This window comes from Mesoplodon mirus (assembly GCF_964341445.2).
Source record: "Mesoplodon mirus genome assembly, chromosome: 9".
Classification (NCBI taxonomy): Eukaryota; Metazoa; Chordata; class Mammalia; order Artiodactyla; family Ziphiidae; genus Mesoplodon; species Mesoplodon mirus.
In genome coordinates this window covers 39,567,814-39,594,947 of record NC_138985.1, presented here as the reverse complement: position 1 = coordinate 39,594,947, position 27,134 = coordinate 39,567,814, and the positions used below count along the sequence as shown (strand labels likewise).

Genomic DNA, 27,134 nt, shown 5'->3' with positions numbered 1-27,134 from the left:
CAAGATATAAAATCTTTTGTCATCTGTGAATAGAGATAGTGTTACTTCTTTCTTTCAAATCTGGTTGTCTTTGTTTTTATTACTTAATTGCCAGTAGCTGGAACTTCCATGATTAGCAAGAAAGCAGACGTCTTTGTCTTTTTCCTGATGTTAGGGGGAAAGCTTTCAGTCTTTCTCCATTAAGTATGATGTTATATGTGGGTTTTTCTTAGGTGCCCTTTATCATGTTGATGAAATTCCCTTCTTTTCCTACATTTTTGAGCGTTTGTATAATGAAAAGATGTTGGATTTTTTTTTTCAATTTTTACTGTATTAACAGTTCATGATGTGGTTCTGTTTATCTAATTAGTATGGTGAATTCCATTGATTGATTTTCATAAGTTGAACCACCTTTGCATGTTTGGGGTTAAATCCAACTTGGTCATGGTGTAAATTGTTTTAATATAAGGCTGAATTTGGTTTACTAGTATTTTGTGGAGAACTTTTGCATCTATATGAAACTGCACAACTCAGATGGGACTTGAACCCAGCCAAAACTCAGATTGGAACTTGAACCCACAGGCTGAGACTTCTACTCAGCCAAAACTCAGTCAGATTGGGACTCGAACCCACTGTCTTCTAATTGAGATCGCACACCTGGTCTCAGGACTTAATGAAGCTCAGGTTCTTTATGTCTCGTTGCAGAAAGAATTCAGTGAGAGACAAAGTTATAGATAAGAAGTGGATTTATTTAGAGAGATACACATTCCATAGACAGAATGAGGTCCATCTCAAAAGGTGAGAGTGGCCCAGAATATGGGGAGGTTAGTTTTTATGGGCTGGGTAATTTCATAGGATTATTCCAACTATTTCAGGGAAGGGGCGGGGATTTCTAGGAATTGGGCTGCCGCCCACTTTTTGTCCTTTTATGGTCAGCCTCGGAACTGTCATGACACCCGTGGGTGTGTCATTTAGCATACTAATGTATTACAGTGAGCGTATGATGAGGCTCAAGGTCTGTTGGAAGTGGAATCTTCCACCATCTTGGACCTAGTTGGTTTTAACCAGTTTATGTCGTATCCTCAACGGCTCTGTCATTTTTTTTTTTTGCGGTACGCGGGCCTCTCACTGTTGTGGCCTCTCCCATTGCGGAGCACAGGCTCCGGACGCGCAGGCTCAGCGGCCGTGGCTCACGGGCCCAGCCGCTCCGCGGCATGTGGGATCTTCCTGGACCGGGGCACGAACTGGTGTCCCCTGCATCGGCAGGCGGACTCTCAACCACTGCGCCAACTCTGCCCGCTTCCCTCCTGTTTCACATGTACATATAAGATACATTAGTCTGTAGTTTTCAAGTGATGTCTTTATATGGCTTTGGTATCAGAGTAATATTTGTTTTATAGAATGAGTTAGAAAGTATTCCTTTTCTTCTTGAGTCACTTTTGGTACTTTGTATGTTTCTAGGAATTTGTTTATTTCATCTAGGTTAAATGATTCGTTGACAGATACTTGTTGGTAATATTCTCCTATAATAATTTTTATTTCTGGGGCTTCCCTGGTGGCGCAGTAGTTGAGAGTCCACCTGCTGATGCAGGGGACACGGGTTCGTGCCCAGGTCCGGGAAGATCCCACATGCCGTGGAGCGGCTGGGCCCGTGAGCCATGGCCGCTGAGCCTGCGCATCCGGAGCCTGTGCTCCGCAACGGGAGAGGCCACAACAGTGAGAGGCCCGCGTACAGCAAAAAAAAAAAAAAAAAATTCTGTAAAGCTGGTGGTAATATCTCTACTTTCATGCCTGATTTTACTAATTTGAGTCTTCTCATTTTTCTTTGTCAGTTTAGCTAAATGTTTGTTAACTTTGGTGATCTTTTTAAAGAAGCAACTTTTGGTTTCATTGATTCTCTATGGTTTTTCTTATATTTTGTTTATTCACATTCTAATCTGTAATATTTCTTTCCTCTTCTTGCTTTGGGTTTAGGTAACTCTTCTTTTTTTGGGGTTCCATAAGGGAGGATTTTAGGCCATTGATTTGAGAGATCTTTCTTATTTTTTAATGTAGGCTTTTACAACTATAAATTTCCCTCTTAGCACTGCTTTCGGTGCATTCCTTAAGTTTTGATATGTTGTATTTTCATTCATTTCAAGGTGTTTTCTAATTTACCTTGTAATGGATTCTTTGACCTATTGGTTATTTTAAAGTGTATTGTTTCATTCAACATTTTTTAATTTCCAAATTTCCTTTTGATACTGATTTCTTATTCTACTGCGGTCAGAGAAGATGCTTTGTATTATTTTAGTCTTTTTAAACTTCTTGAAACTTTTTTGTGCCCTAATGTATGATCTATCATGGAGAATATTCCATGTTCACCTGAGAAGAATGTGTATTTTGCTCTTGTTTGGTGGAGTATTCTGTGTGTTGTTAGGTCTAGTTGGTTTATAGTATTGTTTTAAGTTTTCTAGTTCCTTGTTTATCTTTTGTCTAGTTCTGTTCATTATTGAAAGTGAAATATATTGAAGCTTACAACTGTTGTTGGGCTATCTTCTGTCAGTTTTTGCTTCATATAATTTGGGGCTCTGTTGTTAGGTGTATATATGTTTATAATTTTTTTATCTTGATAGATTGATTCTTATATCATCATATAACATTCTTCTTTGTCTGTTTTAACAATTTTTGTCTTAAAATTTATTTTGTCTGATATTAGTGTTGTCAGTCTAGCTCTCTTTTGGTTACTATTTTCATAGCATATCTTTTACACTTTTATTTTCAACCTATTTGTGTATTTGGTACTAAAATGAGTTTCTTGTAGACAGCATATAGTTAGATCACTTTTTATATTTAACCTTCCAGTCTGTGTCTCTTAGAGAGTTTAATCCATTTATCTTTAACGAAATTATTCAAATAGAAGACTTGCATTGCCATTTTGCTCTTTGTTTTCTGTATGTCATATATTTTTGTTACTCAGTTCCTTCACTGCCTTCTTTTGTGTTAGACGTTCTAGTGTACTGTTTTGATTGCAATTCTCATTTTTTCTGTATATATTTTAGTTATGTTTTTAGTGGTTGTCTTGAGGATTACAATTCACATTTATAACAGTGATTTCAGATTAATACCAACTTGGTTTTAATAGTATACAAAAACTTCACTCCTGTATAACTCCATTCCCCCAACCCCCTTATGTTGTTATTATTATAAATGACATATTGTTACTGTTGTATGTATAACATATATAATGCATGCAATATGTATAAGCACATATATAATGTGCATTTAAATGTGTATATTATAAATATGTAACAAATATAAGTATTATATTTGTATATGTTATGTTGATATATATAATAAACATATAACATAAATAAATATGCAATGTTAATGACATTGTATGTTACAAATAACATAATATTATAAATGGCAGTGATTAACATAGATTTTTAATTTTTTAAATTAATTTATTTATTTTGGCCACATTGGGTCTTTGTTGCTGCGCACGGGCTTTCTCTAGTTGCGGTGAGCGGGGGCTACTCTTGGTTGTGGTGCATGGGCTTCTCATTGCCGTGGTTTGTCTTGTTGCGGAGCACGGGCTCTAGGTGCGTGGGCTCAGTAGTTGTGGCACGCGGGCTCAGTAGTTGTGGCTCACGGGCTCTAGAGCGCAGGCTCAGTAGTTGTGGCGCACGAGCTTAGTTGCTCCGCGGCATGTGGGATCTTCCCAGACCAGGGCTCGAACCCGCGTCCCCTGCGTTGGCAGGCAGATTCTTAACCACTGCACCACCAGGGAAGCCCTTAATTATTGTTTTATATAATTGTATTTTAAGTCATTAGAAGGGAGAAAGAGGAATTACTAACCAAAAATCCATTAATGCAGACTTTTATGTTTATGTATGTAGTTGCCTTTACTTATGTGCTGTTCTTTTACTTTCAATCTATTTTTGTGTTTGAATATAAAATAGGTCTCTTATAGATAGGGTATATTTTTGATTTTTTTTTAATTCTGCCAATCTTTGCCCTTTTTTGGATTGTTTAATCCATTTTACATTTAAAAGGATTCATGTCTGCCATTTTTCTATTTGTTCCTGTACATTTGTATAGTCACATTCTTCCTTCATTACTGCCTTCACTTGTTTGAAATAGATATTTTCTCATATACCATTTTAGTTTTCTTGTCTCTTCTATTATGTTTTTTTGAGCTATTTTCTTAGTGGTTGCCTAGGGAATTATAATTAGTATTTCAGTTTATAACAATCTGGCTCAGATTAGTATCATTTTAACTTCAACAGTATTTGGCTCCATTCCCTTCCCCCTTCCTTTGTGCTATTGTTATCATACAAATTACATCTTTATATATTGAATGCCTATCAACAAAGATTTATTTTATTGCTTTATCCAGTTTTCTTTTATATTCATCTATGTTGTTACCTTTGCCAGTGCTCTTTGTTTCATCATATGAATTCCAGTTACTACCTAGTTGTGTGCTTCATTTTAGCCTGACTGGATTCCTCCTAGTATTTCTTGTAGGACAAGATCACTAGTGACAACTTCTATCTGATTTTGTTTATCTGGGAATATCTTAATTTTTTTCTCAATTTTGGAGGATAATTTTGCTAGATATAGAATTCTTCATTAACAGTCTTTTTTGTTCACTGCTTGAAAATGTTATTCCACTGCCTTCTGGTCTCCATGGTTTTAGATACGAAATCAGCTTTTAATCATTGAAGATCCTTTTAATATAATGAATTGCTCCTCTCCCTGCTTTCAGAATTCGCATTGTATTTGGCTTTTGGCAGTTTGATTATAATGTTCTCAGTGTGGCTTTCTTTCAGTTTATCCTACCAGGAATTTGGTGAGCCTCTTGGATGTACAGTTTCTTTTTCCCCTTCCCCCCTGCCCCCCCATTAATCAAAGTTGGGAAGTTTTGGGCTTGTATTCTTTCCCCTTCTATCCTCTCCTTCTGGGACTCTCATTATGTGTAGGTTGGTATGCTTGATAATGTCACACAGGTCTCTGAGACTCTGTTCATTTTTCTTCATTCTTTTTCTTTTTGTTTCTCAGATTGAGTGATCTCAATTGATCTTTCTTCAGGTTTGCTGATTCTTTCTTCTGTTCCCTCATATATGCTATTGAATCTCTCTAGTGAATTGTTTCAGTTTTTAGTTTAATTGTTTCTTTCTGCTTTTTTTGGTTCTAATTTGCTCTTTTTCTGGTTTCTTAGGGGAGGTGCTTAGATCATTGGTTTTTAGATTTTTTCTAATATAAGCATATAATGCTATAAGTTTCCTTGTAAGCTCTGCTGTAGCTGCATTTCACAATTTTTGGCAATTCTTGTCATTTTCTACTTCCATATAGGTTTGGGGAAGTATTTTATCAAATCCACAAATGAAAACAATTGGGGATTTTAGTTATGATTCCTGTGAATTTATAATCTGGAAGAATTGATATATTCATAGCATTCATTATTTCAGTTCATGAAGTGGTATTTTTTTTAATTAATTTATTTTGGGCTGTGTTGGGTCTTTGTTGCACGCGGGCTTTCTCTAGTTGCAGTGAGCAGGGGCTGCTCTTTGTTGAGGTGCGCGGTCTTCTCATTGAGGTGGCTTCTCGTGTTGTAGAGCATGGGCTCTAGGTGCGCGGCCTTTAGTAGCTGTGGCACGCGGGCTCAGTAGTTGTGGCTTGCGGGCTCTAGAGCACAGGCTCAGTAGTTGTGGTGCATGGGCTTAGTTGCTCCGTGGCATGTGAAATCTTCCTGGACCGGGGCTTGAACCTGTGTCCCCCGCATTGGCAGGTGGATTCTTAACCACTGCGCCACCACGGAAGTCCGAAATCGTACTTTTTTTATATTAAGACTTTTTAAAAAAAATTTTACTTTTTTAATTGAAGTAGAGTTGATTTATAGTGTTGTGCTAATCTCTGCTGTATAGCAAAGTGACTCAGTTATACACATAGACGTTCTTTTTTTATATTCTTTTCCATTACGGTTTATCACAGGATATTGAATATAGTTCCCTGTGCTATACAGTAGGACCTTGTTTATCCATCCCATATATAATAGTTTACATCTGTTTATCCCAAACTCCCAGTCCTTCCCTCCACCACCCACCTCCCCCTTGGCAACCACAAGTCTGTTGTCTATGTACGTGAGTGTGTTTCTGTTTTGTAGATAGGTTCATTTGTGCCATATTTTATTTTATTTTTTAAAGATTTTTTTTTGAGGTGGACCATTTTTTAAAGTCTTTATTGAATTTGTTACAGTATTGCTTCTGTTTTTATGTTTTGGTTTTTTTGGCTGCAAGGCATGTGGGATCTTAGATCCCTGACCAGGGATCGAACCCGCAGCCCCTGCATTGGAAGGTGAAGTCTTAACCACTGGACTACCAGGGAAGTCCCTGTGCCATATTTTAGATTCCACATGTAAGTGATACATGATATTAGTCTTTCTCTTTCTGACTTACTTCACTTAATACGATCATCTCTAGTTGCATCCATGTTGCTGCAAATGGCGTTATTTCGTTCTTTTTTAATGGCTGAGTAGCATTGCATTGTATATATGTACCACATCTTCTTTATCCATTCATCTGTTGACGGACATTTAGGTTGTTTGCATGTTTTGGCTATTGTGAATAGTGCTGCTATGAACATAGGGGTGCATGTATCTTTTTGAATTATAAATACTTTTAAATTGGTTAAATTTTATATATATTTTTTACAGATGCCTTGAGAATATGTTGTGAGACTTATTGCCAGAGTATATGAAATTCTTCCATGCTCTTGTACATGCTGTTTATTTTAAATTTAATTTTCTATGTGTTACAAGTATATAGAAATGTATTTAACTTAGCATATTGATTTTTATAGCTAGCAACATTGCTAACTTATTAGTTTTAATAATTCAATGATGGGCTTAAATTTTCTGTGTTCACAATTATGTCATCTGCAAATATTGATTTTTTTTCTCTTTCTAAACTTTATATATACTTTTTGCTTTACCTAGATGGCTAGAAAAACTTTAATAACATATTAAATAGGTGTAGTGGTAATGTATATTTTTATCACGTGCTTGATGTCAAAAGGAAACCTTCAACAGTTATTTTTTTTTAATATTCATTTATTTATTTATTTGGCTGCATTGAGTCTTAGTTGTGGCATGCAGGATCTTCATTGCAGCATGTGGGATCTTTCATTGCGGCGCATGGGGTCTTCGTTGCAGTGTGTGGGCTTCTCCCTAGTTGTGGTGCGTGGGCTTCAGAGGGTGGGGACTCAGTAGTTGCGGAGTGCAGGCTCTCTAGTTGTGGTGTGCAGGCTCCAGAGCACACGGGCTTAGTTGCCCCGTGGTATGTGGGATCTTACTTCCCTGACCGGGGATCAAACCCACGTCCCCTGCATTGGAAGGTGGATTCTTAACCACTGGACCACCAGGGAAGTCCCCTCAACACTTCATTATTATGTGTAAGAATGCTTTTTGATTTCTACTTTGACCCATGGGATATTTAGAGGTGTGCTATTCAGCTTCCCAGTATTTAGGGATTTCCAGATACCTTTCTGTTTTTGTTTTCTAGTTTAATTCCATTGTTGTCACAGAACATACTTTATATGATTTAAAACCTGTTAAATTCACTGAGACTTTTCTCATGGCCCAGATTGAAGCCTATCGTGGAAAACTGGTTTTGTGTGTGTCTGTTTTTCCCAGTAGCAAGAGTAGTTTCGTACTTGAGGGTGTTTTAAAGAATGAATGTTAGATAGCCTGTCCAAAATTCCCTATGGAAGTAGCTACTACCAAGTGGAGTGTTATTTATGCATTTAAAGTTTTCAGTGATTCGTGGAATCAAATACTTGTGGCTATGAGAAACTCATGTATATAGTGAATAATATTGTATCTCTTATGTTACAGTGGTTAGTTTACATTGTAGTGACTCAAATGACCAAAAATTATAAAACTCAATGAGGATTTCTCTTCTTCTTTGGTTTAGTATATGTTACTATATTTTTGTGGTAAGGTTGGTGATTGTTTATGTACAAAATAATCATAGCCCTTTCATCACCAAAAAAATGCATGAATTTTTCTGAGCATCTGTTTAACAAATAATAAAATTATGCATATTTTGAAAACACAAAATGAAATTCACAGATACAATTATAATTCACAGTTATAGTCTATCAAATATTTAAGGATCAAGTAATCCCAACCTTACAGACTCTTCTAAAAGAAAATATTCTCCACCTAATTTTATGAGATTAGCATAGCCTTGATACCAAAACCCAATAAGTATGGTATAAGAAACACCAGAAAGTTAGAAAATATTTTGAACAGAATGAAAATCACAACACAATATATCCAGGTACGTGAGATGGAATATAAACAGTGCTTGAAAGGGAATTTTTAGCCCTACAAAGCCTATCTTAAAAAGAAGAAAGATATTAAATCAATAATGTCCACAAACCCAAGGTAAAAAGTAAAGAAATAAAGATGATGTGAGAAAGCAGTGGTATAGAAAACAAAAACAATGGAGGAAATGAGATCAAAATTTGGTTTTCTGAGAAGGTCAATAAAATTTATAACTCTCTTGCCAGATTGATCAGGAAAGAAAGAGGAGATGCAAATTAACTAATATAAAGAAAGAGAGGCAACATAACTACAGAGCCTATAGCCATTAAATGGACAATAAAGCAATATTATGAACAACATTACGCTCATATGTTTAACAACTTAAATGGACAAATTCCTTGAAATACACAAACTGCCAACACTTACACAAGAAGAAAGAAATAACCCAAATATCCTTATATCTCCTAAAGAAAACCCCAGGCTCAATTCTGTCAAATATTAATCAAAATAAGACAAAAACAATACAAGAAAAGAAAATTATGCATCAGTGGACTTCCCTGGTGGCGCAGTGGTTAAGAATCCGCCTGCCAATGCAGGGGACATGGGTTTGAGCCCTGGTCCAGGAGGATCCCACATGCTGCAGAGCGACTAAGCGCGTGCGCCACAACTGCTGAGCCTGCGCTCTGGAGCCCACGAGCCACAGCTACTGAGCCTGCATGCCACAACTACTGAAGCCCGTGCATCTACAGCCCATGCTCCACAACAAGAGAAGCAACCACAATGAGAAGCCCCTGCACCACAATGAAGAGTAGCCCCTGCTCGCCGCAACTAGAGAAAGCCTGCACGCAGCAACAAAGACCCAAAACAGCCAAAAATAAAAACAGTTAATAAAAAAAAAATTATGCACCAGTATTCCTCATGAACATGATACTAAAATTCTTAGCAAAAATTTAACAAGTCAAAACTAATGCTATACAAAAAGAATAAAACATAATAACACATAAGTGGTGTTTATCCTAGGAATGCAAAGAAGTTTAAAAAGTCAAGCAATGTAAATTGCCATATAATCAGCTTAAAAGGAAAAGCCATACAATCATCCCAATAGATGCTATATTACCTATCTGTTGCTGTGTAACAAATTACTCCAAAATATAGTGCTTTAAAGCAACAATTATTTACTATCTCACAGTTTCTATGTGTCAGGAATCTGGATGTGGCTCAAGTGGGTAAAACTTGGTCTTTCACAAGGGTGCAGTGAAGATGCTAGCTGAGGTTACATTCATCTCAAGGCTCAACTGGGGAGGGATTTGCTTCCAGTCTCACAAATGTGGTTGTTAGCAAGATTCAGTTTCCTATGACTTGTTGGACTGGAGGGGCCCTAGTTCCATGCTGGCTGTTGGTCAGAGGCTGCCCTTGGTGCCCAAGTGGGCCTCTCCGTCAAGCAGTTCACACCATAACAGCTTCTGTCAGAGCAAGTGAGAGAGAGCAAAGAGTCAACTAGGATGAATGTCACAGTCGTTTATAACATAATCTTTTTTTTTTTTTTTTTTTTTGCAGTACGTGGGCCTCTCACTGCTGTGGCCTCTCCCGCTGTGGAGCACAGGCTCCGGACACGCAAGCTCAGCAGCCATGGTGCACGGGCCCAGCCGCTCCGCGGCATGTGGGATCTTCCCGGACCGGGGCACAAACCCGTGTCCCCTGCAACGGTAGGCGGACTCTCAACCACTGCGCCACCAGGGAAACCCTATAACATAATCTTAAAAGTGACATTTTATCTCTCTGTCCTATTCTGTTCTTATCTCTCTGTCCTATTCTGTTCTTTAGAAGTGGCACAAGGAACAAAAGGAAAAAACTGGGTAAAGAAGATATCACAAATAACCCTGTGAAAAGATGTAAAACATCATTATCCCTTGGGAAAATGCAAAGTACTACCACATTGAGATATCACTACTCAGCTATTCAAATGGGTACAATTTTTAAAAATCACCATACCAAGTGTTGTTAAGGATGTGGAGTAACCAGAACTTACTGGTGAGAATATAAAATGATACAACTGCTTTGGAAAATACTTTGGCAATTTCTTAAGAATTTAAACATGCATTTGCCATTTGATCCAGCCATTTTATTTCTACTTATTTGCTCAAGATTTAGATGTGGATATTCATAGCTCCTTTATTTGTACTAGCCCCCAACTTGAAACAACCCAAATTTCTATCAACCGGTGAATGGATAAAGAAATTGTAGTATGGGCTTCCCTGGTGGCGCAGTGGTTGAGAGTCCACCTGCCAATGCAGGGGACACAGGTTCGTGACCCGGTCCGGGAAGATCCCACATGCTGCGGAGCGGCTAGGCCCGTGAGCCATGGCCGCTGAGCCTGCGCATCCGGAGCCTGTGCTCCGCAACGAGAGAGGCCACAACAGTGAGAGGCCCACGTACAGCAAAAAAAAAAAAAAAAAAGATATTGTAGTATATCCGTACAGTGGCATACTACTTAGTAGTAGAAAGGAACTAAGTATCAAGGAAAGAAAGTATAATAAATTAGGATTGGAAAGAAAATTCATTAATGTGATAAAGAGTGTTTGTTTAAAAATGAATAGATAAATAAAAAGTCTAGAGCAAACATCATCCTAATGGGGAATCTTAGAATTCTTTTTAAATTCAGGAATGGAACAGTGATACTCATTTTCACCACTCTTTCTCAAATACTCTATTGGAGATCCTAGTCTGTGCAGTAAGAAAATTTAAAATGGTAGCATAATGATTGGGAATGGCAGAAATCAATGTCATTGTTTGCAAACAGTATAAACTTACAATATATGCTTTTGCAGACAACATGAAAAACTCAAGAGTCTATAAGTCAATAATTAGAAATAATAGAGGATTTTTTTTAGCAAGGTTGGCTGGATACATGTTGAATATACAAAATTAGTTGCATATGCTAACAACAAGGAGAACGTGTAATTAAAAGGAAGACACTGTTAGTATTAGAGATGATCAAGTATCTAGAGTTAGATTTGCCACAAATATGCAGTATCTCTATAGGACAAATTAATTTTTTCAGAACAATATTAAGGAAGACCTGAATAAATGAAGGAGTAGACCATTCGTGGATATAATTCTCTCCAGTTTTATCTGTAGATTCAATTCAATTCAAATCAAAATCCCTAAGAGGTTTTTCAAGGTAAATGGTAAGATGATTTTTAAACTTACGTGAAGGACCATAGGGCCAAGAATAATCATGACACTTCTGAAGAAGAACAGGGAGGGTAGACTTGCCCTACCAAGTATGAGGACTTACTAGGACACAATAATAATACAGTGTGGTACAGTTTAAGGATGGATAAGTTGACCAGTAGAATAGAGAGACCAGAAACAATTCCACACAGGAATGGAACTTAGTTATGACCAAGTAGTATGTCAGCTGAAAGGAGAAAGGAGGGATTATTTAATACTTGGAGCTGAATAAAGTAGTTATCTATTTTAACATGGAAAAAGATGAAATTAGATCACTATTTCACGTGCTATTAAAATACTTTCCTGCATGGATTAAGGACTTAAAATTTGTCAATAGCAAAAGTTTAAAACTTTTAGGGTGAAAATGTAGGTGAATATCTTTTGGACTTTTGAGTAGGGCAAGATTGTTTAAAAAAAACACAAAAGAAGTGTTATGCATAAAGGAAAAGGCCGGGACTTCCCCGGTGGCGCAGTGGTCAAGAATCTGCCTGCCAGTGCAGGGGACATGGGTTCAAGCCGTGGTCCGGGAAGATCCCACATGCCACCGAGCAGCTAAGACCGTGCACCACAACTACCGAGCCTGCACTTCAGAGCCCGTGCGCCACAGCTACTGAAGCCCGTGTGCTTAGATCCCGTGCTTCACAACAAGAGAAGCTACCGCAATGAGAAGCCTGTGCACCACAATGAAGAGTAGCCCCTGCTCACCACAACTAGAGAAAGCCTGCACGCAGTAGCAAAGACCCAACACAGCCAATAAACAAACAAACAAACACGTAAATAAATTTATCTTAAAAAAATAAAGGAAAAGGCCAATAAATTTGGCTACATTAAGAATTTTGACCCTTACACCGTATACAAAATCAACTCAAAATGGATTAAAGAGTTAAATATAAGACCCGCATTTAAAAAAAATCCTAGAAGAAAACAGGGGAATAGGCTCATAGCATTTATCTTGGCAGTGATTTCTTGGATGTGACACCAGAAGCACAGCAATAAAAACAAAAGACAGGTGGGACTGTATCAAACTGAAAAGCTTCTATACACCAAAGGAAGTAAATAATAGAGTGAAAAGACAGTCTATGGGATGGGAGAAAAATATATACAAACAATATATCAAATAAGGGATTAGTATTCTAAATATATAAGGAGCACCTACAACACAAGAACAAAGAAACAAATAATCTGATTTAAAAATGGATAAAAGACCTTAATAGACATTTCCCCAAAGAAGATGTACAAATGGCCAACAGGAATATGAAAAGACACTGAGCATCACTAATCATCAAGCAAATGAAATCAAAATCAAAGGGTTATCACTTCACTTGTTATGATGGCCATTATTAAAAAACAAAATAAAATAACAAGTGCTAGTGAGGATGCGGAGAAATCAGAACGTTGTGCGTTGTTGGTAAGAATGTAAAATGGTGTACTATGGAAAACAGTGTGGAGATTCCTCAAAAAACTTAAAATAGAACAACTATGTGATCTAGCAATCCCTCTTTTGGATATTTATCCAAAAGAATTGAAATCAGGATCTCAAAGAGATATTTGTATTCCCACGTTCATTGTAGCAATATGCATAATTCAAGAAATGGAAACAATGTAAATGTCCATCAGTGGATGAACAGATAATGAAAAGGTAGTACATACATACAATAGAGTATTATATACTTCTTAAAAAAGAAGGAAATCCTGTCATATGCTACAACATGGATGAACTTTGAGGGCATTATGCTGGACAAAATAAGTCAGTCACAGAAGGAGCAATACTGCATGATTCTAATCATAAGAGGTATGAAAAGTTGTCAAACCTTAGCAGAAGAACATAGCATGGTGGTTGCCAGGGGCTGAAAAGAAGGGGGAAATAAGGAGTTGCTATTTATGGGTATAGAGTCTCATTCATGCAAAATGAAAAAGTTCTAGAGATCTTCTGTAAAACAATGTGCATATAGTTAACAGTACTGTACTGTACACTTAAAATTTTGTTAAGAAGGTAGACTTCATGTTGTGTTTTTTTTAACCACAAAAAATAATTACGAACTTTATCAAAAGATACTTTAAAGAAAGTAGAAAGGTAAATCATAGACTCTGAGAAGAGACAGTTCACACAGCCTGCAAATAATTTGTACTAAGAATAAAAAAATTCCTCAAACCAATAAAAAGAAGTAAATGCCCCAGGAGAAAAATGGACAAAAGATTTTAAAGTTCTGATGATACTAAGTATATATTGATTTACTATTTTCTGACTTGGATATTGCTCTAATCCTTTTACTAAAGCATCTCCATTCATCGCTTGATTGAGCAGATTTTGTCATCAGGTAGCTTTCTTCCCCCAACAGGGGCTCATTGATTATTCATGTTAAGAATGTTTGCCATTTATATTTTAAGTCCACCTTGGCCAGGTATAGCAAATCATTAATATTAACTTAAGTAGAGTACAGAATGCAGAAAAAGTATAGAAAAGAGGAATTTTGTATAGTTGAGCAAGGAAGCTATTCTTGTAGAACCTTTGTTTATGACTCACAAAGTTAAAGGAGACAGTAATGTTAAAGTCATCTTTCTCACTAGTCCGTGTGCTCCCTGAAAAAGGGATGGTACCTGCCACATAGAAGAGTGGATACAAAGAAAAATGGTAAGTAGGTTGATTGGACTGGAGGGAATTTATTTATTTAATATTTATTTATTTATTTATTTATTTTTTGGCTGCGTTGGGTCCTAGTTGCGGCATGCGGGATCTTTTGTTGTGACGCGCGGGCTTCTCTTTAGTTGTGGTGCGTGGGCTCCGTAGTCGCAGTACGTGGGCTCAGTAGCTGTGGGATCTTAGTCCCCCAGCCAGGGATCGAACCAGCATCCTCTGCACTGCAAGATGGATTCTTAACCACTGGACGACCAGGGAAGTCCCTCTGGACTGAAGGGAATTTAAAGCACTGGAGAATACATTTTGAGTTCTAGACATTCCAACATTCCAAGTTATATATATATATAACTTGCCACTTTTTCTTCATATTCTACTGAATCTTTGGGTGTGTTATCCATTTGACCCACAATATTTTGAAGAGGAGACTAATTTTTCAGATCTCATAAGTAGATTCATGTTATGATCTTCAGAGATTGTTGATATGACATTTTTCTGAAATATGTATGTTAAGAAATAAAAGTTCAATAACCTTAATTTTTGGTTCTAAAAAGTTACATCTAATTTTTAGATTTTTCCCCTTACATTCTAAATAATTGCTAGAAATATGTCAATTTTTCTGGCCTTAATTTAAGGTGAGAATATTCAGGTTGCCAACTTCACTAGGATGGTGCCAAAATAAAGCACTGTAGGTCTTTTTACCTTTCTGGAGGAGGCATATACCTGTATTGTAGCAGGTGCTTAGATTTGAAGGTTCTACATACATTTCAGGAATTAAAAAAAAAATTATTGTGCGAATTTTCCCATATACAGAAAAATTCAAAAGAGTGAAATACTTAACACCTAGATTTAACAGATCATTAAAATTATAATATATTTTTTCTGAACTATTATAAACTACAGCTATCATAACATTTCAGCCCTTAATACATCAGTATGAACCTCTTTAAAAAAAGGACACTTTCTACGTGACCGTAATAACATCTCACTAACAAAATCAACAGTAATTTAAAAATATTATCTGATATCCAGCCCACGTTCTGATTTCTTTAGTTACTTTCAGACTGGCTTTTTAAAGTTCGTTTTTTCAAACCAGGATGCATTTGGTTGGATTCCTTTATTCTAGAATGGTTATACCTCCCCTGCCACCTTTTTTCCCACCCTACTTTCACCTGTTGAAGAAACTAAGACAGTAGTCCTGTAGACCAGAGTATTACACCTTCTCCTATATTTTGTGATAAGCTTTACCATGTTACTTTAGTCTCTGAACTGCCTGTAAGTATCACAAAATCTGGTTGTTCAGCTTCTGTTGATGCTAGGATGGGTCTGTATGTTCAGGTTTAGAATTGTTTTTAAAGCAGAGTATATTTACTGGGAAAATATGAAGATATTTTTGTGAAAATACTTTCATAACCAATCATAACGTTCGTGGAGTGCTCTTCATATTCCTCAAAGCACTTAATAGAAATATTTAAAAAAATAATAGTTAATAAATATTTGTTGATTTGTGTTTTAAAGTTTTTATATACTCCTTTCCTTTAGGCTTGTTATCCCTTTCCTGTCTGAAAAGATATGACAGTTACTTTCTTTTTTCACTACAGATTTTCAGCTACTGATGTTACAAACAAAATATTGGAACATAGAGTTGAGGAAAAGACTTAAACCAGGTAGGTAAATAATAAAAGTCTAAGGAAACAATACAGGGCTTCCCTGGTGGCACAGTGGTTAAGAGCCCGCCTGCCAATGTAGGGGACACGGGTTCGAGCCCTGGTCTGGGAAGATCCCACATGCCGCAGAGCAGCTAAGCCCATGTGCCACAACTACTGAGCCTGCACTCTAGAGCCCGCGAGCCACAACTACTGAGCCCGTGTGCCACAACTACTGAAGCCCGCGTGCCTAGGGTCCGTGCTCTGTAACAAAGAGAAGCCACTGCAGTGAGAAGCCTGTGCACTGCAACTAAGAGTAGCCCCCTGCTCGACCCAACCAGAGAAAGCCCATGCACAGCAACGAAGACCCAACGCAGCCAAAAATGAAATAAAGAAATTAAAAAAAAATAAAAAGTAAAAAAAATAAGCAATAAAAGTACCATTCATTTTTATAAAGGTCATTACTGGGATAATTGACAAAATTGGAAAATGAACTGTAGAGTACTATCAATGTTGTTTCCTCAATTTGATAATTGTACCTTGATGATATAGGAATATTCTGAGGTATTTAGGATGAAAGGGGTGTGATGTATGGCAATCTACTTCCAAATGGTTTAGAAAAACTAAATGATATGTAATATGAGAGGGCGTTTGGTGAATTTATGGGCTAATAGGAACTCATTTATTGCCAATGTGGAAGTTGGTCCAATCTTTCTGGAAAGCATTTTGGCAATTTGTCTCAAGTTTTGAGCTTAGCCCAGCAATCTTACTTTTTTTTCTATAGTAATTGTAGGAACACTACAATAAGATGTATGTATAAGGATATTTATATGAGAGTTTATGAAATTAATGAATTAATGATAAATTTGCAGTAGCCTAAATAAGAATATGAGGATGACTAAATAAATATAATTAAAAACCATGTAAGCATTAAAAATGATAATGTAAATCTATTTATTGGCATGTTTGTAATACATTTTTAAGTGTCAAAGCTGGCTGCTAAACAATATGAGTAGTATTGATCTATTTTGTCTTTCAAAAAAGGTGCATGTACACAGATACAGGAATACATATACACAGATAATACGAATGTTTGTACGTAATTGATTAGTTAGCTGTGATCTTCGTGTGTGTATACGTATATTATACATATACATATATGTGTTTTTATGCACATAGACATTTGGAAAGATGATACTGTATGTTGCCAGTGGTTACTTTTTCATCTGTTTTATTTTATTTTTTTGGCTGCACCGTGGGGCTTGCAGGATCTTACTTCCTGGACTAGGGATCGAACCTGGGCCCTGAGCAGTGGAAGCATGGAGTCTGAACCACTGGCCTGCCAGGGAATTCCCTTTTTAAAAAAAAATTTGTTTTATTTTATTTTTTTGGCCATGAGTGGTTATTTTTTATTTTTATTTTTTAAATTAATTAATTTATTTTTGGCTGTGTTGGGTCTTCGTTGCGGCTCGTGGGCTTTCACTAGTTGCGGTGAGCGGGGGCTACTCTTCATTGCAGTGCATGGGCTTCTCATTGCAGTGGCTTCTCTTGTTGCAGAGCACGGGCTCTAGGCATGTGGGCTTCAGTAGTTGTGGCTCACGGGCTCTAGAGCACAGGCTTAGTAGTTGTGGCGCACATGTTTAGTTGCTCCGCGGCATGTGGGATCTTCCTGGACCAGGGATCGAACCCGTGTCCCCTGCATTGGCAGGCAGATTCTTAACCACTGCGCCACCAGGGAAGTCCAACAACATGTGCTTTGATAGTAATACTGGTTATTGTTTTTATAGTTTATTTAACTTTTAGCTGTTGATTTTAAGGGCATTTTCTATTACACTTTTATTTTACATCTTGCTTTTCTTTAACAGATTTTTCTTCTATTAGTTAAAAATATGGATCCTGGAGCAGAGGGGCCACCAGTTATCAAAGTGACTCCTCTTCAACAAATGCTTGCCTCTTGTACTGGCGCTATACTGACATCACTGATGGGTAAAATAATATGTAGATTATGTAACTGAATGAATCATTGGTTCCATTTGAGTTTTACTATCTGTGAAATAATGATCATATTATCATTCATGCTTCATCATGATAACATGAAAAGAACCCTGGACAGAGAATCAAGAGACTAGAATTTTAGTCCTTGCTTTGCCATTCTCAGGGTGAATGCACGTTGGGATAGTCCTTATTCTCTTTGAAATTAATTTTCCATCTTTAAAATTAGGGGCTTAGGAGTTCTTTGAGGTCCCTATCAGTATTAAACTTTTATGACTCTATTATCCTTTTTTTAATAGACAGTAAGAAGATGGAATAAAATATTAGCATAATGAAAAATACAGAAATTGAACAACTTATAGTAGCAACAAATTCAAATTATATTTTACTTTGCTTTAGTAACAGTGAATTGCTTAAATTCCTCTGGACCACATTTTTCTGTCTTTTTTAATGAATTTCTTGTAGACACAGCCAAATGACAGTTAGGTGACAGTTTAGCATTTTAATGAATTTAACTTGGCTAGTTTATTTAAATAAGATAGCAGATGATTAGAAAAAATGTAAACTAATTGCTTTAGAATGTAGTGTCTTTAGGTCAGAATGCTAGGGTTGTAAAGGCTTTAGAGATTTCTAATGTGACGTCCTGCAAATTAAAACCATTCTCCTTTGCTTCACTGTTCCCAAATGGAGTTACACAGTGTGGTAGTAAGGATGATTTATGACTAGCTTACTCAAATTTGCATTATCTGTAGTTTTTGTTTGATATAGGTGAATTTAACAGAATAGGAAGACTTATATTGTTTGATTATTGATTACTTGTAATACAGAGTTATTCTCAAATATTTAAATGGACTTTTGGAACTTTCATTCTTTACCTTTAGATAACATATTTTCTTATAAATACTAGTATTTTAGTTTTAATGCTAAGGGAATTATAGTTGTAGAAATATTATAAATGAGAGTTGAGTACTTGTGAGAGAAGTAATTACATTTTCTCATTGGTACTCTTTTAACAAAATTCAAGGGCAAGAAATTAGAATGTTAACACTCAAAACCACTTTAAGATAAATAATCTTACCCATTATATAGTCATGAGGAAAGGTATCATTCGGTTTATTTTGTGTTCTTTGGACAAATGTCTATACAATTTGTAGGTATCACTTGTTAATTGAGATTTATGTATCTTCATAGTGACACCCTTTGATGTTGTTAAAATTCGACTCCAAGCCCAAAACAACCCATTCCCCAAAGGTATGTGTTCTGCTTATCCTGAAAACATTATGTTAGATTTTTAAATGTCGCTGTATTCATTTTTGTTTGAATAATATTCTTTTTGTTAGTTTTTAAAAATTGATGGCTTTATCCTCATGCAGAAACATTTTCTCATTTCTTAGTTGTACATGATGAGGTCTAGGCAGAAAACAAATACAGTTGACCCTTAAACAATGAGGGGGTTAACACTGCCCACTGTCCATGTAGTTGACTGCCTGTAATTTATAGTTGGCCCTCAGTGTCCACAGTTCCTCTGTTTTTGCAGTTCCTCATCCTTGGATTCAACCAACTACAGATTGTCTAGTACTGTAGTATTTACTATTGAAAAAAATCTGCATAAGTAGACTTTCACAGTTCAAACCTGTGTTGTTCAAGGGTCAACTGCCTGTGTGTATGTGTATATAAAACATATAACACTTTCATGAACCTACTAATTAAAGCAGAGGACAATTTTATATTTGAGTATATGCCTCACAAGTAAGAACAGAATTAAACTTGTAAGGCATTTTAGAATCTAGCTTCCTACTTTAGTCCAAGAGCTGTGCTCATCCTACAGTATTCATCCAACAGTCATCTAATTGTTGCTTGAATAGTGATAGGAAAGTCATTATTTTACCAGGCAGCTTGGTTAATTGCTGGACATTATAGCTTATGTGGACTTTGAGAAGAAAGAGTAGTTATATGTTTTTATTAGATGGGCAAAAATAGTGATTCCTTGATCAATATTTTGCAGTTTTATAAAGATAATGCTGTTTCAAACATTTTTAAATAGCAGAAAACAGACTGTGAGAAAGCTAGCTTTCTCACAGACATAAATGCCACTCTCGAATGCATAGCAGTGAGACAATGAACATCAGGCATTGTTTCAGGTGGCTGAAAGGATAGATGGATTGTAGGAAGAGACTGAAAAGTAAAGTAGTTTCCTGTACATTAAAGTTAGACTAATGTATTATGAAATTGACAATTATATATGGTCAAATAGAGAAGACAGTTTTGGCAGCAAGAATGAATCCAATAATGGGAAGGATCATTATTAGAGAAAGTTGTAGTCAGTTAAGAGGGAGCTGACAAATGTCTAGATTGAGCAGTATAAATACAGAGAAAGGGACAAAGCACAGCATTATTTACGTTGGTTGAGAAAAACATATTTTTTCAGTCTTTTTTCAATTGATGTATAACATTGTATTAGTTTTAGGTGTACACTGTAATGATTTCATATATGTATATATTGAAAAATGATTACCACAATAAATTTAGTCAACTTTCATAACCTCACATAGTTAATAAATTTTTTTCCATGTAATGAGATCTTTTAAGGTCTACTCTCTTAGCAACTTTCAGATATACATTAGATTTCATAATATATTTTTGTCTGAATTGCCCTTACATACCGCAGGGTTTTCTTCTGGTCAAATAGAGAAGATGTACACCCATGCTGTCTTTTCAAAACAGGTTTTCTCCTCTGTCTTCCCTCTCCACTCCCTCAGATAACCGAAAACAATTTATTTCCATGTGCATTTGCTGACTGAAGTCCTGAAAACGTAATCCACTAATTTACTCAATTGCTTTTCACCACTGTGAGTTTACAGCCCAGTGCTATGTCATTAAACAAATCAAATTATGTTTCATCCTAAAAGGTGAAGACAAAGTTATGTCTTTGTGTAGCCTGCTCATCGTACTTTCATTTTGTTCATATGTAAAAATAATACAGTTTTGTGAAATAATCACTGACTGTTAGAATCTTCTTTGTTAGGAAAATGTTTCTTATATAGTAATGGACTTATGGATCATCTATGTGTCTGTGAAGAGGAAGGCAACAAAGCATGGTATAAGAAGCCAGGACATTTCCAGGGAACATTGGTAAAGAGATTATATTATTTATAATCACAGTATGTTTTCTATTCTAATACTTACTCTTATATATGAAATATTTAACGATTACAGGAGAGTAAATGTCCATCAGGTAGTTAGCATACTTATCCACAGTTAAAAAGTAGACATTGAAGCAGGAAAGGGAAAGTACTTTTTTTGCTTTTAATTCTTTGCTAACTTTATTTTCATCTGTTTATGCTTAGGGAGTAGGTTTTCTTAAACTTTTTTATTTTGAGATACTTGTAGATCATATACAATTTTAAGAAAAATATACAGACACACCCTCTGTACCCTTTTTCCAGTTTCCCCCAGTGGTAACATGTGACAAGATGAGTACAGTAGACCACAGGATATTGACATTGATACAGTGAAGATACAGACAATTCCATCACCGCAAGGATTCTTCCTATTTCCCTTTTATAGCTACATCCACTTCTTAACTCCTGGCAATCACTAATCTGTTTTCTATTTATATAATTTTGTCACTTCAAGAATGTTACATAAATGAAATAACATAGAACATTTTGGGTTTGGCACTTTTCACTTAATTATCTGAAGATTCATTCAAGTTGTTTAATGTATCAATAGTTTGTTCCTTTTTATTACTCACTAGTATTACATGGTATGGATGTACCACAGTTTGTTTTCTGAGTGGTTTCCAGTTTTTGGCTCTGAATAAAACTGCTACATACATTCATTCACAGGTTTTTGTGTGAAAGTAAGTTTAAGAAAAAACTGCTCACGGTTTTTCTCTCTGAACATTCTACTTAGAACACTTCTGAACCGATATGTGGGTTTTTTTCCCCATACCAAGCAACTCTCCAGGGGACACAAACTGGGTATTCTACAATTTAACTCAATTCTGACACCATCTACCTGGAGTTAGTGTCAGGTCCCACAGGACTGCTCCCACTTCAGATGCCACTTCCAAGTCCAGGTTGTCACCTGTTTCTGACTGACTGGCTGTAAATCAGAGGTTCCCAAGATCTCCTCTTGGGTTCAGTAATTTGCTAGAACAGCTCACAGAACTCAGAAAACAGTTTACTTACTAGATTACTAGTTGATTATGAAAGGATACAACTCAGGAACAGCCAGATAGAAGAGATGCATAGGGCAAGACTTGGGGGAAGGGGTGTGGAGCTTCCATGTCCTCTCCAGGTGTGTCACTCTCCCAGCACCTCCCTGTGTTCACCAACCTGGAAGCTTCCAAATGCCATTCTTTAGAGATTTTTATGGAGGCTTCATTACATAGACACGATTGATCAAATTACTGGCCCTTGGTGACTGACTAAACCTCCAGTTCTGCCTCCCTTCCCAGAACCCCTGAGGTTGGGGACTGGGGTAGGGTGGGGAGGGTGGGACTAAAAGTTCCAGCCTTCTAATCAAGTGGTTGGTTCCTCCTGGCAACCAGCCCCCATCCTTTGGTTCTCTAGGGCCTTTCCAAAAATCACCTCATTAACATAAACTTAGGTGTGGTTGAAAGAGGCTTGTTGTGAATAACAAAAGACACTACTTCCACCTCTTATCCTCCGGAGCTATTTCAGGACTGAGAACAAAAGACCAAAAATTATCAACAAAAGATGCTTCCTTTGCTCTGTATTAATTAGGAAATTATAAGAGTTTTGGAGCTGTGTGCCAGGAACCATGGATTAAGGCCAAAATGTATATTTCTTATTATTAATCATAATATCACTGTTAGTCTTCATTTCTCTGGGGTAAATGTCCATGAGTGCAGTTGTTGGGTCATATGGTAGTTGCATGTTTAAGGTTTAAGAAACTGCCAACCTGTTTACGAGACTGGTAGGACCATTTTACATTCCCAGTGGCAGTGTATGACTCATCTAATTTCTCCACAACCTCACTAGCATTTGGTGTTGTCACTATTTTTATTTTAGCAATTATGATAGGTGTGTAGTAATATCTCATTGTGGTTTTAATTTACATTTCCCTGGTGGTTAGTGATGTTGAAAAGCTATTCATATGTTTATTAGCCATCAGTATATCCTCTTCAGTGAAATGGCTCTTCGTGTCTTTTGCCCATTTTCTAATTTAACTGTTGGTATTTTTACTGTTAAGTTTTAAATGCTCCTTATACTATCTAGATCTGAGTCCTTTGTTGAATGTGTGATTACTAAACATTCTTTCCCACTCTAACTTCCCTTCCTATACCCTTAAACAAGGTCTTTCATGGAGTAAAAGTTATTAATTTTGATGAAGTCCAATTTGTCAATTTTTTCTTTATAGATCATGCTTTTGGTGTCAAATCTAAGAACTATTTACCCTAAGATCTGAAGATTCTTCTCCTGTTTTTAAAGTCCTTGATCCATTTGAGTCATTCTTATATAATGTATGGGTTTGAGGTTGAAGTTTGATCCTTTTTGTTTTAGCATGTGGTTGTCCAGTTGCGTTTGTTGAAAAGGCTATCTTTCCTCCATTAAGATGCTTTTGCACATTGTCAGAAATCACTTGGGCATATTGTGTGATTTCTAGGTTGTTTATTCTGTAACATTTGTCTGTTACCTACATCAATACCACATGGTCTTAGTGTAGCTATAGAATAAGTCCTGAAATCGGGTAAACTGATTCCTCCCACTTTATTCTTATTTTTCTTTTTGAAAGTTGTTTTAGCTATTTCCAACTTTTCTTTGTCTTTCCATATAAATTTTAGACCTATCTATCGACCTATCAATAGATAGGTAGGTATCTGTATCTCACATTTTCTTTATCCATTCATCTATTTACGTTGCTTTCGTATCTTGGTTATTGTAAATAATGCTTCAGTGAACTATAGGGTGCATACACCTTTTTGAATTAGTATTTTTGTTTTCTTTGTATACATACCCACGAGTGGAATTGCTGGGTCATGTGGTACTTCTACTTAAAGTTTTTTGACGAAGCTTCATACTGTTTTCCATTGTGGCTGCACCAATTTACATTCCCACCAACAGTGCATAAGAGTTCCCTTTTCTCCACATCCATGCCAACACTTGTTATTTGTTGTCTTTTGGATAATAGCCATTTTTACAGGTGTGAGGTGATATCTCATTGTGGTTTTGATTGGCATTTCCCTGATGATTAGTGATGGTGAGCATCTTTTCATGTGCCTGTTGGCCATCTTTATGTCTTCTTTGGAAAAATTTCTGTTTAGATTCTCTGCCAATTTTTTAATCAGGTTTTTTTTTTTTGGTTCTTTTGATGTTCAGTTCTATAAGTTCTTTGTATATTTTGGGTATTCACCACCTGTTGGATATATCATTTGCAAATATTTTCTCCTGTTCTAGTGGGTAGCCTTTTAGTTTTGTTGATAGTTTTCTTCGCTGTGCAAAATCTTTTTAGTTTGATGTAGTCCCATTTGTTTATTTTTCCTTTTGTTTCCCTTGCCTGAGGAGACATATCCAAAAAAATATTGCAAAGACCAATGTCAAAGAGCATACTGCCAACGTTTTCTTCTTCTTTTTAAAAAAATATTTATTTTATTTAATTTGGCTGCACCAGGTCTTAGTTGCAGTACACGGGATCTTCGTTGCAGCATGGGGGATCTTTAGTTGTGGCATGTGGACTATTTTTTTTTTTTTTTTGCGGTACACGGGCCTCTCACTGTTGTGGCCTCTCCCGTTGTGGAGCACAGGCTCCGGACGCGCAGGCTCAGCAGCCATGGCTCACGGGCCCAGCTGCTCCGCGGCATGTGGGATCTTCCTGGACTGGGGCACGAACCCGTGTCCCCTGCATCAGCAGGCGGACTCTCAACCACTGTGCCACCAGGGAAGCCCAGCATGTGGACTCCTAGTTGTGGCATGGGAACTCTTAGTTGCGGCATGCATGTGGGATCTAGTTCCCTGACCAGGGATTGAACCCAGGCCCCATGCATTGGGAGCACAGAGTCTTACCCACTGCACCACCAGGGAAGTCCCCTGCCTATGTTTTTTTCTATTAAGATTTTTGCCTTCGGGTCTTAAGTTTAAGTCTTTAATCCGTTTTGAATTTTTTTTAATTAATTAATTTATTTTTAGCTGTGTTGAGTCTTCATTGCTGCATGCGGTCTTTCATGGGCTTCTCATTTCTCATTGAGGTGGCTTCTCTTATTGTGGAGCACAGGTTGTAGGCGTACGGGTTTCAGTAGTTGTGGCTCGCAGGCTCTAGAGCACAGGCTCAGTAGTTGTGCACAGGCTTTGTTGCTCCGTGGCATGTGGGATCTTCCTGGAGCAGGGATTGAACCCATGTCCCATACATTGGCAGGCAGTTTTGTTTTTTTGTTTTTTTGTTTTTGTTGTTGTGGTATGCGGGCCTCTCACTGCTGTGGCCTCTCCTGTTGTGGAGCACAGGCTCCAGATGCGCAGGCTCAGCGGCCATGGCTCACAGGCCCAGCCGCTCCGCGGCATGTGGGATCTTCCCGGTCTGGGGCATGAACCTGTGTCCCCTGCATCGGCAGGCGGACTCTCAACCACTGCGCCACCAGGGAAGTCCCTGAATTTATTTTTGTGCATGGTGTGAGAGAGTAGTCCAGTTTGATTCTTTTGTATGTAGCTGTCCAGTTTTCCCAACACTGTTTATTGAAGAGGCTGTCTTTTCCTCATTGTATATTCTTGCCTCCTTTATTATAGATTAATTGCCCACTTAAGTGTGTGGGTTCATTCCTGGGCTCTTAATTCTGTTCTATTGATCTATGTGTCTGTTTTTGTGCCAGTACCATATTGTTTTGATTACTGTAGCTTTATAATATGTTTGGAATCAGGGACAATGATACCTCCAGCTTTGTTGTTCTTTCTCAAGATTGTTTTGACAATTCAGGGTCTTTTGTGTTTCCATACAAATTTTAGAATTATTTGTTCTAGTTCTGTGAAGAATGCCATTGGTATTTTGATAGGTATTGCATTGAATCTGTAGATTACCTTCGGTAGTATGATCATTTTAACTATTAATTCTTTTTTTTAAAATTTATTTTATTAATTTTTTATTTTGGGCTGCATTGGGTCTTCGTTGCTGTGCACGGGCTTTTTCTCTAGTTGCAGTGAGTGGGGGGGGCTATTCTTCATTGCAGTGTGTAGGCTTCTCATTGCGGTGGCTTCCCTTTGTTGTGGAGCATGGGCTCTAGGTGCATGGGCTTCAGTAGTTGTGGCACTCAGTCTCAGTAGTTGTGGCACTCAGGCTCAGTAGTTGTGGCTCATGGGCTCTAGAGTGCAGGCTCAGTAGTTGTGGCGCACGGGCTTAGTTGCTCCACGGCATGTGGGATCTTCCTGGTCCAGGGATAGAACCCGTGTCCCCTGCATTGGCAGGTGGATTCTTAACCACTGCGCCACCAGGGAAGTCCCAACGGTATTAATTCTTCCAATCCAAGAACATCTGTTTGTGTCATCTTCAATTTCTTATAATTTTCTGAGTTCAGTATTTTACCTCCTTAGATTTATTCCTAGGTATTTTATCCTTTTTTATGTGATTGTGAATGGGATTATTTCCTTAATTTCCCTTTCTGATAGCTTGTTGTTAGTGTATAGAAATGCAACAGATTTCTGTGTATTAATTTACATTCTTGCAATTTTACCAAATTCATTGAGGAGCTCTAGTATTTTTCTGCTAGCATCTTTAGGATTTACTATGTATAGTATCATGTCATCTGCAAACAGTGACAGTTTTACTTCTTCCTTTCCAATTTGGATTCCTTTTTTTTTTTTCTTCTCTGACTGCTGTGGCTAGGACTTCCAAAACTATGTTGAATAAACTATAGTGAATAAAAGTGGTGAGAGTGGGCATCCTTGTCTTGTTCCTGATATTAGAGGAAGTGGTTTCAGCTTTTAACTGTTGAGTATGATGCTAGCTGTGGGCTTGTTGTATATGGCTTTTATTATGTTGAGGTATGTTCCCTCTATAACCATATACCCACTTTGTTGAGAGTTTTTATCATGAATGAATGTTGAATTTTTGCAGAAGCTTTTTCTGCATCTGTAGAGATGATCATATGGATTTTATTCTTCAGTTTGTTAATGTGGTGTATAATTGATTTATGGATATTGAACCATCCTCGCATCCCTGGGATAAATCCCACTTGATCCTGGTGTATGATCCCTTTTGATCATTGTTTATCTTATTGTTGAATTCGGTTTGCTCATACTTTATTGAGGATTTTTGCATCTGTGTCATCAGTGATATTGGCCTGTCATTTTCTTTTTTGGTGTGATATCTTTGTCTGGTTTTGGTA

At 37.0% G+C, this 27,134-nt stretch overlaps 1 protein-coding gene across 2 annotated transcripts in view; it reads left to right on the top strand.

Annotated features, from left to right (window-relative positions):
* Positions 1–27,134, top strand: part of SLC25A40 (solute carrier family 25 member 40) — a 53,835-nt gene that overhangs the window by 6,401 nt on the left and 20,300 nt on the right. Inside the window, exons 2-6 of one of the 2 annotated variants that reach the window (XM_082632763.1) lie at positions 14,093–14,156; positions 15,761–15,826; positions 17,671–17,791; positions 18,989–19,048; positions 20,823–20,929. In XM_082632763.1, coding sequence (XP_082488889.1) covers positions 17,695–17,791; positions 18,989–19,048; positions 20,823–20,929 — 264 coding nt within the window. In that variant the 5' untranslated portion in view covers positions 14,093–14,156; positions 15,761–15,826; positions 17,671–17,694. The remainder of the gene's footprint in view (positions 1–14,092; positions 14,157–15,760; positions 15,827–17,670; positions 17,792–18,988; positions 19,049–20,822; positions 20,930–27,134) is intronic. The other variant, XM_082632764.1, reaches the window with a different exon arrangement.